This window comes from Cervus elaphus, chromosome 6, assembly GCF_910594005.1.
Source record: "Cervus elaphus chromosome 6, mCerEla1.1, whole genome shotgun sequence".
NCBI classification, from domain to species: domain Eukaryota; kingdom Metazoa; phylum Chordata; class Mammalia; order Artiodactyla; family Cervidae; genus Cervus; species Cervus elaphus.
This window is the reverse complement of record NC_057820.1, coordinates 23,021,778-23,038,044: the sequence shown is the minus strand read 5'-3', so window position 1 is coordinate 23,038,044 and position 16,267 is coordinate 23,021,778. Positions and strand designations below refer to the sequence as shown.

Genomic DNA, 16,267 nt, shown 5'->3' with positions numbered 1-16,267 from the left:
CGCTTGTTTGTCCCCATCTTCCCAAATTTCTGAATCACATTTGTCTTTCTTCTACAGATAACAAAACCTTGCTTTGTTATCACATTCCAATGCTCTTTCTCTGGGACTCCCCCGATGAAATCAGAGCAAGAAAAGCTGGCATGTATGGGTATTTTCTCCTTCGAGTGATCACAGGAAGGAATGCAAACTCTTCCCTTGAACATCTTGGATGTACTGCAAGCAAAGCCATAATGGAAGCCTTGGGACTTCCCTGGTGGTCCAGTGGCTGGGACTCTATGCTCCCAGTGCAGGGGGCCCTGGTTCTATCCCTGGTCGAGGAGCTAGATCCGTCATGTCGCAACTAAGAGTTTGCATGCCTCCAAAACATCCCACGTGCCTCAGTGAAGACTGAATATCTCACATGCCACAACTAACACCCAGCTCAGCCAAATAAACAAATGTTGTTGTTCAGTTGCTAATTCATGTCCAACTCTGTGACCCCATAGACTGCAGCACACCAGGTTCCCCTTTCCATCACCAACTCCCAGAGCTTACTCAAACTCATGTCCATTGAGTCAGTGATGCCATGCAACCATCTCATCCTCTGTCACCCTCTTCTCCTCACACCCTCATTTTTTCCCGGCACCAGGGTCTTTTCCAATGAGTCGGCTCTTCACATCAGGTGGCCAGAGTATTGGAGCTTCAGCTTCAGCATCAGTCCTTCAAGTGAATATTCGGCGTTGATTTCCTTTAGGATGGACTGGTTTGATCTCCTTGAAGTCCAAGGGACTCTCGAGTCTTCTCCAGCACCACAGTTCAAAAGCATCAATATTTTGGCACTCAGATACATATATTCGAGGACTTTTCTCCAGTAGCAGCGAGTAGGGGCTACTGTCTAGTGTGGGGTGCGGGCTTCTCATTGCGGTGCTTTCTCTTGTGGAGCATGGGCTCTAGGGCAAGCGGGCTTCAGTAGTTTCAACTCCCGGGCTCCAGAGCATAAGCTTAATAGCTGTGGTGCACAAGCTTAGTTGCTCCAAGGTATGTGGGATCTTTCCGAACCAGGGATCAAACCCATGTCTCCTGCATTGGCATGTGGATTCTTTACCACTGGACCAGCAGTCAAAAGTCCATTCCAGGGCCTTTAACTGTTAAGTTTCTTTGTTTTTGTAAACCACTTTTCCCTGGAAAATTGAATGAGAGGTTTTACATTTTAAAAGTTTTGATTGCTTTTATTTATTTTTTAGTCTACTTCATTGTTGCTTTTATTCTAAACCCTCATGACCCAGCAGACTCTTTCAACACTGGGCAGAGAGTGACCATTTCTCCCTGGCTCTTTGAGAGTTCCCGAGTCCTGGAGGCTTATAGGAGGCTTTGATTTGAAAGCTTAACTCTGGGACATGGTCTCTCCAGGGCTTTATGAAGTGATGGGTGCTCTGGCTTTGCCTCACTTCAAAATGTCCCTGCAGCAACTGCTATTCTTGCTCTGGAGCATTTGGCTTTAAAAATGTTCCCTGTCAAGAGGATTGGCACCCTGCGTTTTTCTCTTTCACCCATTCTTCTGAGTATAAAAGTCTGACTTCTTGCAAACGCGGGGCCCTATCATGAAGAAATAGATACGACTGACTTTTCTGAGTTAAGGTCTGGCGTCTCTCAAGGGTAGTAGCAGACAGGACTACCCCTGGACTGTCTTGGCCAGTCAGTCCCCCCAGACAGTCCCCAGGACTGGCTTGACCATGCCAGTGGCTTCAAGGTGTCATGTGCTATGGTTGGCATGTGAAGAATAGTTTTAGAGCATCATGGAAAATTAAGTAGTCATGAAGTAGATGCATCCTAGCATTAGGAGCAAAGACTGACCACTTGCCAGTTGTGTGAACTTGGGCAAGAACTTCAGCTTCATCTACAGATGGAATTTATTGATATTCTATCTGCCTTATCAGTTTCCCCCTGTGAGGCCTGAATGAGCTAATGCAGGAAACGTGCTTAGCAAATCACGAGTAGCAGCAATTGTTATTAATGTAAAGAGCTCCTGTTATTTCCTCCCTCTGTTTAGACATTCCTTGCTGTAAATTTATTTTCCAACTGGTTTCAGGATCATGTTCCCTTTGGGGGCATCTGACGGTCAAGTTTGAGGGGGAAAAAAATGCGTTAAAGGGATGTGGATGAAAATCTGATCAATCTTGATTAAAAATAAAAGCAGACTTTGCCATGTATTCATGTGATGTCCTGCACTAGCAGTAACACTTTGTTAGGGTAGTAGAGTTCATGGAAGTAAGCTAAGTATTGATTAGTAATTTAAATGTCAAAGAATTAAGCCTGCAGTGGAGCAGGCGGTGCAAGCAGTTTTGTTTGGTTGTAAAAATGCCAACATTCCTGAAACAGTGAGCTCATCATCAAATTCCTCTTCCACGCCCACAAAAGAATCTATGACTTGTTTGCTCGATTTTGTTTTGGTTTTCTGGGCAACTAAGAATGAAATAGGACAGTGATTCTCAAACAAGTTAGAGCATTAAATCCTCTGGAGGGCTTGTGAAACCCTGAATCTTCACACCAGAGTTGTTGATTCAGTAAGATGGGGGTGGGGCCTGAGAGTTTGCATTTCTGCTAAGTTCCCAGGCAAGGCTGATGCTGCTGATCCAGGAACTGCACTTTGAGAACCATTAATATGGAATGTCCTGAGGCCTTACAACGTAGTGGAGACCTCAGGGCGATTTAGTCACCAGGAAGTGGGTTCAAATTCTGGGGCTGTCCTTAGTAGCAGAGAGCAGAGTTATGTCAAGCAAATAATCTCTCTGAGATACAGTTTCTTCTGTTTTTAAATGGAAATGATACAGCCTTCCCCCTCCCCCTTGTTAGGGTCATCAGAAAACTTAAAGATATCTGTGAAGCACTTTGTTGCCTGCCTCACATGCATTAATTTAAGAGTCCATTAATTTCTTTTACTGTAAGCTATTTTTTCATAAGTCATGTATTTATTTCTGAGTGTTTGGGGCCAGAAAGTCTGTCGGGTGAATATACTGTTCATTTAAATGACTGAAGCAGTTTGAAAGATTTCACTAAGGTTCCATTTCAGAATTCCCATGTCATTTTTCACACTGGGGGGTGTGTGTGTGTAGTTTTTTCCTTTTAATTAGTTTCTTCCCATTAAATTCTTATAGAGTAGCAAGTTGAATAATGGATTGGGAATTTCATCCTTCTCTAGTTTGTGCATTGGAATTTCAGCATATTTTCATGTGTTGGTAGCAGAGGGCAGTGAAAAGGTCACAGCTGGAATGAAAACCCTGAGTTTTCATAATTCATGGACAATTAGAGTCTGACTGAATTTTGTCTTTTTATTCAAAAGCAACCATGTGAGTATCTCCCTGAAACAGAAGCACCAGTTGCTGTTCAGTCCAACCGTCGTGTCCGACTCTTTGGGACCCCGTGGACTGCAGCATGCCAGGCTTCCCTGTCCTTCACCATCTCCCGGAGCTTGCTCAAACTCATGTCTACTGAGTCATGATGCCATCCAACCATCTCATCCTCTGTCGTCCCCTTCTCCTCCTGCCTTCAGTCTCTCCCAGCATCAGGGTCTTTTCCAATGAGTCAGTTCTTCGCACCAGGTGGCCAAAGTATTGGAGCTTCAGCTTCAGCGTCAGTCCTTCCAATGAATATTCAGGATTAATTTCCTTTAGGATGGACTGGTTTCATCTCCTAGTTGTCCAAGGGACTCTCAAGCTTCTAAAACATACAGTGTCTAACACCTCATTTCTAAAGACCATTATTTCATATGTCTAGAGTAGGGCTTGGTTATACGCATTTTAATCAACAAAAAATTAATCAGTCGATCTATGAAAGAAGTGGAAAATTTTATTCAAGCCAGATTGAGGATTATGACCTGGGAAGAGCCTCTCAGAAAGCTTCAAGGACTGTTCTGCCCACTAGAAGTCAAAGCACAGATGTGTTAAGTTTTTTTGAGACAGAGAGCTGTTCCTTAAATGACGTATTACTGACAGTTCACACAGTCCTCATCAGCAGATACAAAGTGTTGCATCACCGTGACCTCTTCCAAGATCAAGGAGAAGAATGTTATCTTTAAGGAGCTGTCCTGTTGGTATTGGGAGAATGTTGCTCTTTATGGCTGAGCAGGTATTCCTGCCAATGGGCAAGGCCTGTTCTATGCATAATGAATTTACACAGTGCACATTGTTGGGAAGAGAGGAGGCCAAAGGGCAGAGAAATTTTTATGTGTGAATTTTACTTGTCTTGCCATAAAATGTGAATTTTATTCCACAGAAGAATCAGCCCAGGTTGTGCAGAGACTGCATTTTAAGACAGACAAGGCAAGGGCTGCAATGGTCAGGACAGATTTCGGATTCAGATTCTGCTGCTTAACTAGCTATGTGGACTTGAGCACATTCTCCAGTCTTCTTTTCCCCCACCTCTATTTGGCTGTTTCTTTTTTAATTTATTTTTTAAATTAATCTTTATTGGAGTATGGTTGCTTTACAATGTTGTGTGACTTTCTCCTGTATAGCAAAGTGAAACAGCCATACATAAACATGAAAAGTGAGAGTGTTAGTTGCTCGGTTGTGTCTGACTTTTTGCAGCCTCATGGACTGTAGCCAGCCAGGCTCCTCTGTCCATGGAATTCTCCAGAATACTGGAGTGGGCTGCCATTCCCTTCTCCAGGGGATCTTCCCGACCTGGAGATCGAACCCGTGTCTCCTGCATTGCAGGCAGGCTTTCTGAGCCACCAGGGATGGCCCATACATATACATATATCCCCTCTTTTCTGGATTTCCTTCCCATTTACTAACAGGTCACCACAGAGCACTGAACAGAGTTCCCCGAGCTATACAGTAGGTTCTCATTATCGCCAGTCTTCTTAATTCTTGGTCTTTCGTATGTGACATGGGTCATTCTTATTCATTGGGGCCATTATACAGATTATATAGTTCATGGATTTTAAAAATGTCTGGCATAGTGCCAGTCACAAAGCCCTCAAAAGCTCCATTGTTGTGATGGTTCTCCTAAAATGCCACACAGCAAAGGTGGACAGATAGATAAACACAGAAGTTCACAAATGACTAGAACTGAAATGAAGTCAACTGGCTGTGTGTTAATCCGTAAAATATATATTAAGTCTTGAAGAAAGAGAATTCTCCAAAGATTATGTTGAAGTGACTGATTCCTTACAGGTGCTGTAGATCCGGTACATTTGCAACTAGTTTCTAACTTGGTATAATCACTTTCAAAAAATTTTATTTATTTATTTATTTGACTGCCCTGGGTCTTCATTGCCACGTGGGCTTTCTCTAGTTGCAGTGCTCGGACTTCTCATTGCACTGGCTTCCCTCATTGTGGAGCACAGGCTCTAGGCCCACAAGCTTCAATAATTATGGCTCATAGGCTCTAGAATGCAAGATCAGTGCGTGTGGCCCATGGGCTTATTTGCTCCATAGCATGTGGAATCTTTCCGGATCAGGATCCAATCTGTGTCCCCTGCATTGGCTGGCAGATTCGTATCCTCTATACCAGCAGGGAAGTCCTGTACTTACTTTTTTAGTATCAAAACTCTATTTTGGACACCTTAAGGTAAAATGATGTTGGATTGTGTTGAAACGAATTATTCAATCAAATCCATTGAATCAGCGGACTATCATTTTTTACTGTCAGTACATCAATTTTCCATTCACTTTCACATGACAAGATAATGTCCTTTTCATGAAAATACTAAACACTTCAGGAGATCCTAAATGAAGCCATCGTAACACAAGACAACAGAGCCAGTATTATTCAGTAATAGGATGGGAAGATCAGTTTAGAAAGAAAGCAGTATTATTATAGACAGATTTTTATTCAGAGATTTAAGAAATGCCATAGAAGTGCATGTTTACTTGGATTTTTCTCAATTTCTCTTAAGCAGTTTTAAGAAATTTTATTCCTTCTGTAGAATAGTCTTTCCCAGCTTACTGACAAATTTTTAAATTATGTGCTTGAAATTAGTATTATGGCATGTTTTCATTTCCATGCTATTCCTGAAGACCTCTGTCGGTGGAGCCTTCAGAAGAGAATTTATTCGCCACAATTGTACTTCCATTAAACAAAGCTTAAGAACAGACAGTCCTAATGGGGTTTTCATTTATGGATCCTTTGGGTAGGGTTCCCCAGGGAAGGTGGTCAACATTAATTAAAACATCTTGAGGCCTGTGAGCCACAATTACTTCTATGTGAGATGCAGTGAAGAGCTTTGAATGATCCCATGAAAACAGAGGATGCAGGAAATTCCTACTTTCTTATCGCTTTCATGAAGATGCAGCTTTTAAGCAAATATCCTTCAGAGTTACCACAATTGACATTCATTGCTCTAGGGAACAAATGTTTTATATTTTCAATTTGTTACACAGAAAAGGAGAGGCCTTTTATATGGGGTAGTTGTCATGTTGCCTGCATATCTAAGCCAGGAGAGTCTTGAACCACCCCTGAAGAGATAAGAGGGTGTGCAAATTATGGGTTTGTTATGTGTTTCCAGTAGGCATATGGGAATATGCATATGTAATATAAGGAAAGATGTCACTTTGAACTAGTGGGACTGTTGGTTATTTCTTTCTAGGTTGGAAAGCGAGGGACAATAAGAGATTATCCTGGCTTTAACCCATCAGTGGATGCTGAAGCGATTCGTAAGGCCATCAGAGGAATTGGTGAGTAATGTTTTACAATTTCTTTCTTACTGTTGAAGCAGATCAGGAATTAAAGCTAAAAGTGCAAAGGTTCAGGTTGCCCAAATTGCTTTTTTTACTTAATTAGGGAAATTGTAAGGCACTTCAAAAAATTGTGAAGAGGAAAAGTATAGGGAACCTAGTCTGTATGTGTGTGTGTGTGTGTATATGTTTTTTTTCCATGACAATCATATGAGGTGGAGACTTTCATTTTCTTTAGTTTACAGATGGGGGAACTGCAGCTCAGAGGTGTTGAGTCATCTTCCTAGGGTCGTACATGAGTGGCAGAGCTGGGATTCAAACCCATGATTGAAATACCAGGTTTCTTCCAGTGTACCTTGCTTTCACGACACCAGGAGAGTGTCAGTGGGGATAGGCATGACCTTTAAGAGGTATTCAAATTTTTATTTATTTATTTTTATCTATGGCTGTGCTGGATCTTCACTGCTGCGCACCGGCGCTCTCTAGTTCTGGCCAACCAGGGCTGCTCTCTAGTTGCGGTGGGAGGGCCTCTCATTACAGTGGCTTCTCTTGTTGTGGAGCATGGGCTCTAGGGCACATGGGCTTTAGTAGTTTTGGGGCATGTTTCCTTACAGCACGTGGGATCTTCCCAAACCAAGGATTGAACCAGTGACCCTGGCATTGCAAGGCGGATTCTTAACCACTGGACCAGCAGGGAAGCCCAGGAACCCAGTTTTATCCAATCTTAATATTTGCCATGTTTCAGTTCAGTTCAGTCTCTCAGTCGTGTCCGACTCTTTGCGACCCCATGAACCGCAGCACACCAGGCCTCCCTGTCCATCACCAACTCCCGGGGTTTACCCAAACTCATATCCATTGAGGCCATCCAGCCACCTCATCCTCTGTCGTCCCCTTCTCCTCCTGCCTTCAATCTTTCCTAACATCAAGGTCTTTTCAAATGAGTCAGCTCTTTGCATCAGGTAGCCAAAATATTGGAGTTTTAGCTTCAACATCAGTCCTTCCAATGAACACCCAGGACTGATTTCCTTTTTAGGATGGAATGGTTGGATCTCCTTGCAGTCCAAGGGATTTTCAAGAGTCTTCTCCAACACCACAGTTCAAAAGCATCAATTCTGCGCCCAGCTTTCTTTATAGTCCAACTCTCACAACCATACATGACTACTGGAAAAACCATGCTTATTTACTACTATACACTACCATGGGCTTCCCGGGTGGTGCTAGTGGTGAAGAACCCGCCTGCCAATGCGGGACATGACTGAGCAACTAACACTTTCACTTCCAAACACTGCCATGGCCATCGCTGCTATCAACATTCATCATCATTATCACCATGAATCATTATAGATACAGTCCCTTCCGATTCTGTCTGGATCTCATTACCACCCTATTCTCTAGAGATAAACAGCATTCTAAATTAGAAATATATTTCCATGAAACTTTTAATTCTGTACTCTGTATGTATGTACATATTGTTTTGCATGGACTCAAACAGTATAAATTGAAATCCTACTGTAGGTATTCTTCTGCAACTTGTTTTTTATCCCTTAACATTATGTTTTTGAGATTTATCCATGTTGATATGTTTAGCTCTAGTTCATTAATTTTAACTGCAGAGTAGTCTATTGAATTACTATGTCGTAAGATGGAAATAGTGATGGAACTTTTAAATTGCCTACAATTCTTTTCTATTACAGTATAAAAGTACTGCACTGAATAGTTGTGCTTATGTCTTTTGTGAATGTTTGCTAGCATCTCTCTAGAATATAAATTTACTAGAAATTTTGCCAAACTGCTCTCTCAAATGAATTTACAAATTAGCTTTCCTACCAGCAATATGGCTTCCCAGGTGGCACAGCAGTAAAGAATCCACCTGCCAATGCAAGAGGCCCGGGTTCCATCCCTGGGTCAGGAAGATCCCCTGGAGAAGGAAATGGCAGCCCACTCCAGTATTCTTGCCTGGAGAATCCCATCGACAGAGTATCCTGGTGGGCTACAGTCCATGGGGTCACAAAGAGTCAGACACAGCTGAGTGACTGAGTGCATACAGCACCAGCAATGTATAAGACTTCCTCTTGGTCAGTATTCTCATCCCTACTTGCTATGGTCATCCAATAGAGTGGGTCTAAAATTGTACCTCTTGCTATTTCCTTCCTCTTCCCCATCCCTCATTACTGATGCAGTTAAGCATCCTTTCTTGTTTATTGGCTTCCTTTTCCATGAATTACTCTTCCATACTTTTTATCCATTTTTCAGTTGGGTTGTATTCTTTGGCTTGGCAAGAAAAAAATATTTAATTTATTTTTTAAAATAAATTCTGGGTATGAAACATTTTTTTAAAATTACAAGCTATAAAAATATCTTTTTTCAGAATGTGACTTCCTTTTCACATTGTCTACAGTAACTTTAATTGAATAAAAGTTTTAAATTTTAGTGAAATTAACTTTGCCAATATTTTTTTGTAATAACTTACACTTACTGTGTCTTTTCTGTGGTGAGCACATAAAGATACCTTGCTGTATTTTCTCCCCCAGATTTTACATTCTTATTTTTCACATTGAGATCTTTAATCTGCCTGGAATTAATGTTTGTGAATGGCATTTAAACCTAATTTGATTTTATGTGGCTATGCAATTGTCCCAGTGCAATCGATTGAAGCATTCATCCTTTCCCCACTGATTTGTGATGCCACCACTGTCTCATAAGCTTTGCTATTTCTCTGTTACATTCCATTGGTCTGTTTGCCTCTCCACATCTCTATACAACATTGCCATAACTACTATTATTATTTTATAGTGACACTAGTGTCTAGTAAGGCAGGAGTTTTTCTTCTTGGCTCTTTGCTCTCTGCTATAAATTATGGTCAGTTTGTCAGGTTTCATGAATTATACTATTAAGGTTTTATATCAGTTTAATATTATTGTATTTCTGCCTGTTTAGGTTTTTTTTTTTTTTCTATTTTGAAAGGAAAGTTATTTCTTTATCTACCTCCTTGTTTCCCTATTTAGACACAGTGTTGAATAGACTTTTCCATGAGGCTGTTGTCAAACTGAATGAATTAATGGTCTTTAAATTCTCTCTGTTGTCTTTCTTCCTTTCCATTATGTTTCTTCACAGGTTTGCAGACCCACTCTGAGGAGGTTTTCGTTTGTAAGCACCACTCCCAACACCAAAACCAGGTGTCGAGGTGGCATTTGCCTTAGGGACGTGTGAGATCCAGCCTCTGAACCATGAGGCATCTTGGTTTAATTTCTGGTCTTGAGCATTTGCAGAAATAAGAGGAGAGAAATTGTCTGATGTACAACCTACATGTGATTGTGGGTGGTTAGTCCTATCTGGAATCTAGGGGCATAAGGTATAGAGATGCAGAGAAGGGGGTGGGAAATTAGAACAAAGATAGGAGGCAAAAGCTGGTGCTGGAGGTTTGGTCGCTAAGTCATGTCTGACTCTTGCGACCCCATGGACAGAGGAGCCTGGCAGGCTGCAGTCCATGGGATTCTCCAGGCAAGAATACTCAAGTGGGTTGCCATTTCCTTCTCCAGGGGATCTTCCTGACCCAGGAATCAAACCCAGGTCTCCTGCATTGTAGGCAAATTCATTACCAACTAAGCTACAAGGGAAGCCCAAGCTAGGTCCTAAGAAACTGGTACACAAGCTAAGGAGCTTAAGCTTCATCCTGAAGATTACAGAGAATCTTTAGGATTTCTATCAAGGAACTGACATGATCTGATGTGTTTAAAAAATTTACTTAGGCAGAACTATACAGCATGAATTATAATGGGATCAAGTTAGGAGACTATTGAAGTTTCCAGGTAAAATATGATGAATGCACAGTAGCAGAAAAGAGGACAAATTCAAGACATTCAGACGATTGCTACAATGTAAAGAGGAGGGAAAAGAAAGGAGTATAGGATGACTGGAGAATCTTTGCTTGGATGACTGTATCTATAGTGGTATCATTGACTAGGGAACATAGAATGAAAGACAAGTTAGAGAGGAAATAGAGTACAATGCATAGGATAGAATCAAATCCAGTGGAATGAATGCAAATAGAATCCAAATAGAATGAATGCATTCTGGAGCAGCTGAGTTTGAGATACTTGTAGTTAGAGGTGTTCAGTCATGCACCAGTCCAGATGCCATGACAGGTCCGAGTTGATAATCAGATTCACAGAGCACAACGAGGATTTCATCTAACTCTGTTTCCTTAACTATACAGAAGAATACAAGACCAGAGGTCCACTGTGGCAGCATCTTTCACTGGGAGGCCCAGCAGCTAGTCAAATACAGTTTCTTTTGCCCCATCATTCATGTAGAGTGTGCACCACTGCCATGGACGAATGGAACCAAGGCGTGTGTGGATCACTCAACATGGGGAAGATGAGCCTAGAGTTCCAACTGATCTTTTATACAATTCTAGCCAACTCACAGCCCCCAACCCAGGGGGAATCCTCTACCACAAAGGAGTAGACACAACTTCCAACAATATCTTAGTACTGTAATTACTATGAAAATGGTGACGTAGAGGTCATTTTCATGCAGGCGCGCATCAACCCTTTCAGTTCAGTTCATTTGCTCAGTCGTGTCTGATTCTGCGACTCCATGGACTTCAGCATGCCAGGCCTCCCTGTCCATCACCAACTCCCAGAGCCTACTCAAACTCATGTCCATCGAGTCGGTGATGCCATCCAACCATCTCATCCTCTGTTGTCCCCTTCTCCTCCTGCCTTCAATCTTTCCCAGCATCAGGGTCTTTTCCAGTGAGTCAGTTCTTCGCATCAGGTGGCCAAAGTATTGGAGTTTCAGCTTCAGCATCAGTCCTTCCAAAGAATATTCAGGACTGATTTCCTTTAGGATGGACTGGTTGGATCTTCTTGCAGTCCATGGGACTTTCAAGAGTCTTCTCCCACACCACAGTTCAAAAGCATCAATTCTTGGGTGTTCAGCTTTCTTTATAGTTCAATTCTCACATCCATACATGACTACTGGAAAAACCAAAGCTTTTACTAAACAGACCTTTGTTGGCAAAGTAATGTCTCTGCTTTTAATATGCTGTCTAGTTTGGTCATAACTTTTCTTCCAAGGAGCAAGTGTCTTTTAATTTTATGGCTCTAGTCACCATCTGTGTGATTTTGGAACCCCAAAAAATAAAGTCTGTCACTGTTTCCATTGTTTCCCCCTCTATTTGCCATGAAGTGATGGGACCAGATGCCATGATCTTAGTTGTCTGAATGTTGAGTTTTAAGCCAACTTTTTCACTCTCTTCTTTCACTTTCATCAAGAGGCTCTTTAGTTCTTCTTTGCTTTGTGCCATAAGGGTGGTGTCATCTGCATATCTGAGGTTATTGATATTTCTCCCAGCAATCTTGATTCCAGCTTGTGCTTCATCCAGCCTAGCATTTCTCATGATGTACTCTGCATATAAGTTAAATAAGCAGAGTGACAATATACAGCTTTGACATACTCCTTTCCCTATTTGGAAGCAGTCTGTTGTTTCATGTCCAGTTGTAGATGTTGCTTCTTGACCTGCATACAGATTTCTCAGGAGGCAGATCAGGTGGTTTGGTATTCCCATCTCTTTCAGAATTTTCCAGTTTGTTGTGATCCACACAGTCAAAGGCTTTGGCATAGTCAGTAAAGCAGAAGTAGATGTTTTTCTGGAATTCTCACTTTTTCAATGGTCCAGCAGATGTTGGCAATTTGATCTCTGGTTCCTCTGCCTTTTCTAAATCCAGCTTGAACATCAGCCCTTTACTTGTACTTAAAACAGGTGGTTAAGTATATGGGTCTGAAATTCCTGAAACATGTATGGACCAGTGGACATAGAAATACATGTTTTGGGTTAAAAGATTTGGATTTAGGTTCAAATTCTTGCTGTGCCACTTAAAAGCTGCATGACTTTGGCAAATGAGGTGACTTCTCTAAATGTTTACATCTTTATCTTTAGAACAGTTCAATCATACCTACTGTCCTGGGCAGCATTAACTATGACAATAAATAAAAAATGCCTGCTGTGTGCTAGGTACTCAATTAGCATCAGTTCCTTTTTTCTAGAGAAAAAAATGACTTCATGTACCAAATATGGAGATAAAAGAAAGATAGAAGGTGAAATGACAGTAACTGAACCTCACAAGGATGAAAAAAACCTACTTCAAAAGCGGCATGATCCTTGTGCTTTTTCCTCTGTCTGATGTATGGATAAGAATATATGAGTCATGGTGGCTTTCTTTCCCTAAAACTATCCAAATAAAGTTAATTTTCTTTCCTCAAAGCCAGGGAATCAAAGAAATAAAGATGCCAACCTGATAAGACCTAGAAATTAGAAATTAAAATGCCTTCCTCTCTGCATCTGTTTCAGACAGTTAATCATCTTTCTTTTGTTCATGACAGATACATTAAGCATATTTGGGTTGATGGTGAATACAATTATTTTCGTCTCGTTTAGGGACCGATGAGAAAACACTGATCAGCGTTCTGACTGAGAGGACGAATGCACAACGGCAGCTCATTGCTAAGGAATATCAAGCAATATGTGGAAAGGTACGGTTCCCTAACAGGCAGTAATGAGCCAATCACTGATGGATCAGGGCTGCTCCCACCTGATGATGCCCCCAGATCTTTTATTGCAGGCCAAGTGTAACAGAAAGTGCCCAGTATATCCGGTCAATAGCCTGGAATAGATGTGGTTTTGCCCTTAACTGTCTGAATGGCCTTGGACATGTTATTTGACCTTTCTGGACCTTGGTTATCGTCACCATTGAATAAGGAGGGTTGCCTTGGATCAGTGGGTCTAAATCAAGGATGATTTTGCTCCCCAGTGGCTATTTGGCAGCATCTCCAAACATGCTGATTGCCACAACTGGTGGGAGAGGGATGTTGCTGGTACCTCATGGGACAAGATCAGAGATGCTGCTCAACATCCTTCAATATGCAAGACAGTCCCCACAACCAAGAATCATCTGATCAGTTATCTGATAAGCCCTGTCTTACGTGATCTTCAGTTTCTCTTCCAGCTTTAATAAACTTACTAAACACCAAAAGTTATATAAGAACTCTTCAGGAGCATTTTGTGTGTCTTTTCCACCTAGTTTTTTGAGTGTTGAGTTTTAGGCCAGCTTTTTCACTCTCCTCTTTCAGCTTCGTCAAGAGACTCTTTAGTTCCTATTCCCATTATGCCATTAGTGTGGTATCATTTGCATATCTGAGGTTATTGATATTTTTCCCAGCAATGTTGATTCCAGCTTGTGCTTCACCCAGCCTTTCATTTCGCATGATATACTCTGTATAGACTTTAAATAAGCAGGGTGACAATATACAGGCTTGACGTACTCCTTTCCCAAATTTGGAACCAGCCTGTTGTTCCATGTCTGGTACTAACTGTTGCTTCTTGAGCTGCATACAGGTTTCTCAGGAGGCAGGTTAGGTAGTCTGATATTCCCATCTCTTTAAGGATTTTCCAGTTTGTTGTGATCCACACAGTCAAAGGCTTTAGCTTCATTTAGTCAATGAAGCAGAAGTAGATGGCTTTTGGAATTGCCTTGCTTTTTCTATGATCTCTTAAAGAAAATTAGCAGTGACCACAGGACTGGAAAAGATCCTCTCCTTTCCAATTCATATCAAATTTGGCAATTTGATCTCTGGTTTCTCTGCCATTTCTAAATCCAGCTTGTACATCTGGACATTCTCGGTTCACATATTGTTGAAGCCTAGCTTGAAGGATTTTGAGCATTACCTTGCTAGCATGTGAAATGAGCATAGTTGTGTGGTAGTTAGAACATTCTTTGGCATTGCTTTTCTTTGGGATTGGAATGAAAACTGACCTTTTCCAGTTCTGTGGCCACTGCTGAGTTTCCCAAATTTGTTGGCATTTTGAGTGCAGCACTTTCACAGCATCATCTTTTCAGACTTGAAATAAGTTAGCTGGAATTCCATCACCTCCACTAGCTTTGATCGTGGTAATGTTTCCTAAGGTTCACTTGACTTCACACACCAGGGTGTCTGGCTGTAGGTGAGTGACCACATTATCATGGTTATCTGGGTCATTTTGTGTAGTTCTGCCATGTATTCTTGCTACCTCTTCTTAATCTCTTCTGCTTCTGGTAGGTCCTTGCCATTTCTATCCTTTATCATGCCCATCTTTGCATGAAGTGTTCCCTTGGTATATCTTATTTTCTTGAAGAGATCTCTAGTCTTTCCCATTGTATTGTTTTCCTCTATTTCTTTGGATTGGTCAATTAAGAAGACTTTCTTATCTCTCCTTGCTATTCTCTGGGACTCTGCATTCAGTTGGGTATATCCTTCCCTTTTTCCTTTGCTTTTTGCAAAGGAGAATTTGTAACCTAATTTTTATTTTTAAAAGATTATTTTAGCTGCCTGGCTAATGAACTGGTAAGGGAAAGAGCAGAAACACAAACCAGTCAGGCTATCAGATCCAGAAACAAGAGTGTGTTGTGACCATCCACAGGCCGCTGAGGCATCACCCAGCAGCGTTCTCCCAGCCCACGGCTCCGTTAGGACACCCTTCTCTGTGTTTCCTCCGTGCGCTTAGTTACTCACTTGTGTCCAACTCTTTGTGACCCCACAGACTGTAGCCCACTAGGTTCCTCCGTCCATGGGATTTTCCCGGCAAAAGTACTGGAGTGGGTTGCCATTTCTTCCTTCAGGGGATCTTCCCCACCCGGGGATTGCAACTGTATCTCCTGTAGTGAAGGCAGTTTCTTTACTCCTCAGCCATTGAAGAAGCGCTGCGTTCCCTTTATCAGATATTTAATATATTACTTTGGAATTTTACCTTTGACTCTTTCTGTTTTTCCCTTTAGGGTACAGTGTCCTAGGGGTAAGGATTGTGTCTAACTCATCATTAAGTGCCTAGCACAGAGCAGGTACCCAGTAAACACTTGTCAAATAAAAGGATTGCCAAGCTTCTGGCCAAGGTGACATACTCATGTACAGGGAATGTGAATGATCCATTGGCCTTTCAGGATTTACAAAACATGGAGGAAGGATAGAGGGGAAGGGTGACAACCGTGTCTCATAGTGGGACAGAAGGAGAACCTGTGAAGTAAGATCCGGGTTGAGGACAGATGGGTTGGAGTTTAGCTGTTGAAGAGGAAACCCCCCACGATGACTGCAGTGGCTCCATCCCATTTGTTTGGCAGGAGCCTGCCCCCACTGGGCCCCCAGTGTCACGGAAGATGTTGGTCTGCACCCACATTGTCATAGCAGTGCGGTGGGCTTTCAGCCTCTTGTTTCAAGGCTGGAGCTCATCAAGAGCAGGAAAAAATAATTATTCAGTAATACTCCTTTGGCTACTAAAAATAGAAACCATATTACTTGCCTTCAAGCGAGGGAGTTGGATCGGACTTAGGTAACGTGTGAAAACACTGCCGAAAGAGAGTATCAATAAATGAGGTTCCCCTGTTGCCACATTTCTAGTTTCCCCTGCTCTTGTTGCCAGAAGACCGCTTTGGATGCCTCCTCGTCCCACACTCTGAGCAGAGGCAAACGACCACGCGCTGTCTTCCCGCATCTTCTCCCTTTGAAGCTGTTTGGCAGACACTGAGAAGCTAGGCAGAGTGGAGCACCTCCCGTTAAAACTGGGTGTGAATTAC

General features: G+C 42.0%; 1 protein-coding gene across 1 annotated transcript in view; it reads left to right on the top strand.

Annotated features, from left to right (window-relative positions):
- The window catches only part of ANXA3 (annexin A3), a 69,331-nt gene that overhangs the window by 18,829 nt on the left and 34,235 nt on the right, over positions 1 to 16,267 (top strand). The window contains exons 3-4 of the mRNA XM_043906391.1: positions 6,572 to 6,659; positions 13,102 to 13,196. Coding sequence (XP_043762326.1) covers positions 6,572 to 6,659; positions 13,102 to 13,196 — 183 coding nt within the window. The remainder of the gene's footprint in view (positions 1 to 6,571; positions 6,660 to 13,101; positions 13,197 to 16,267) is intronic.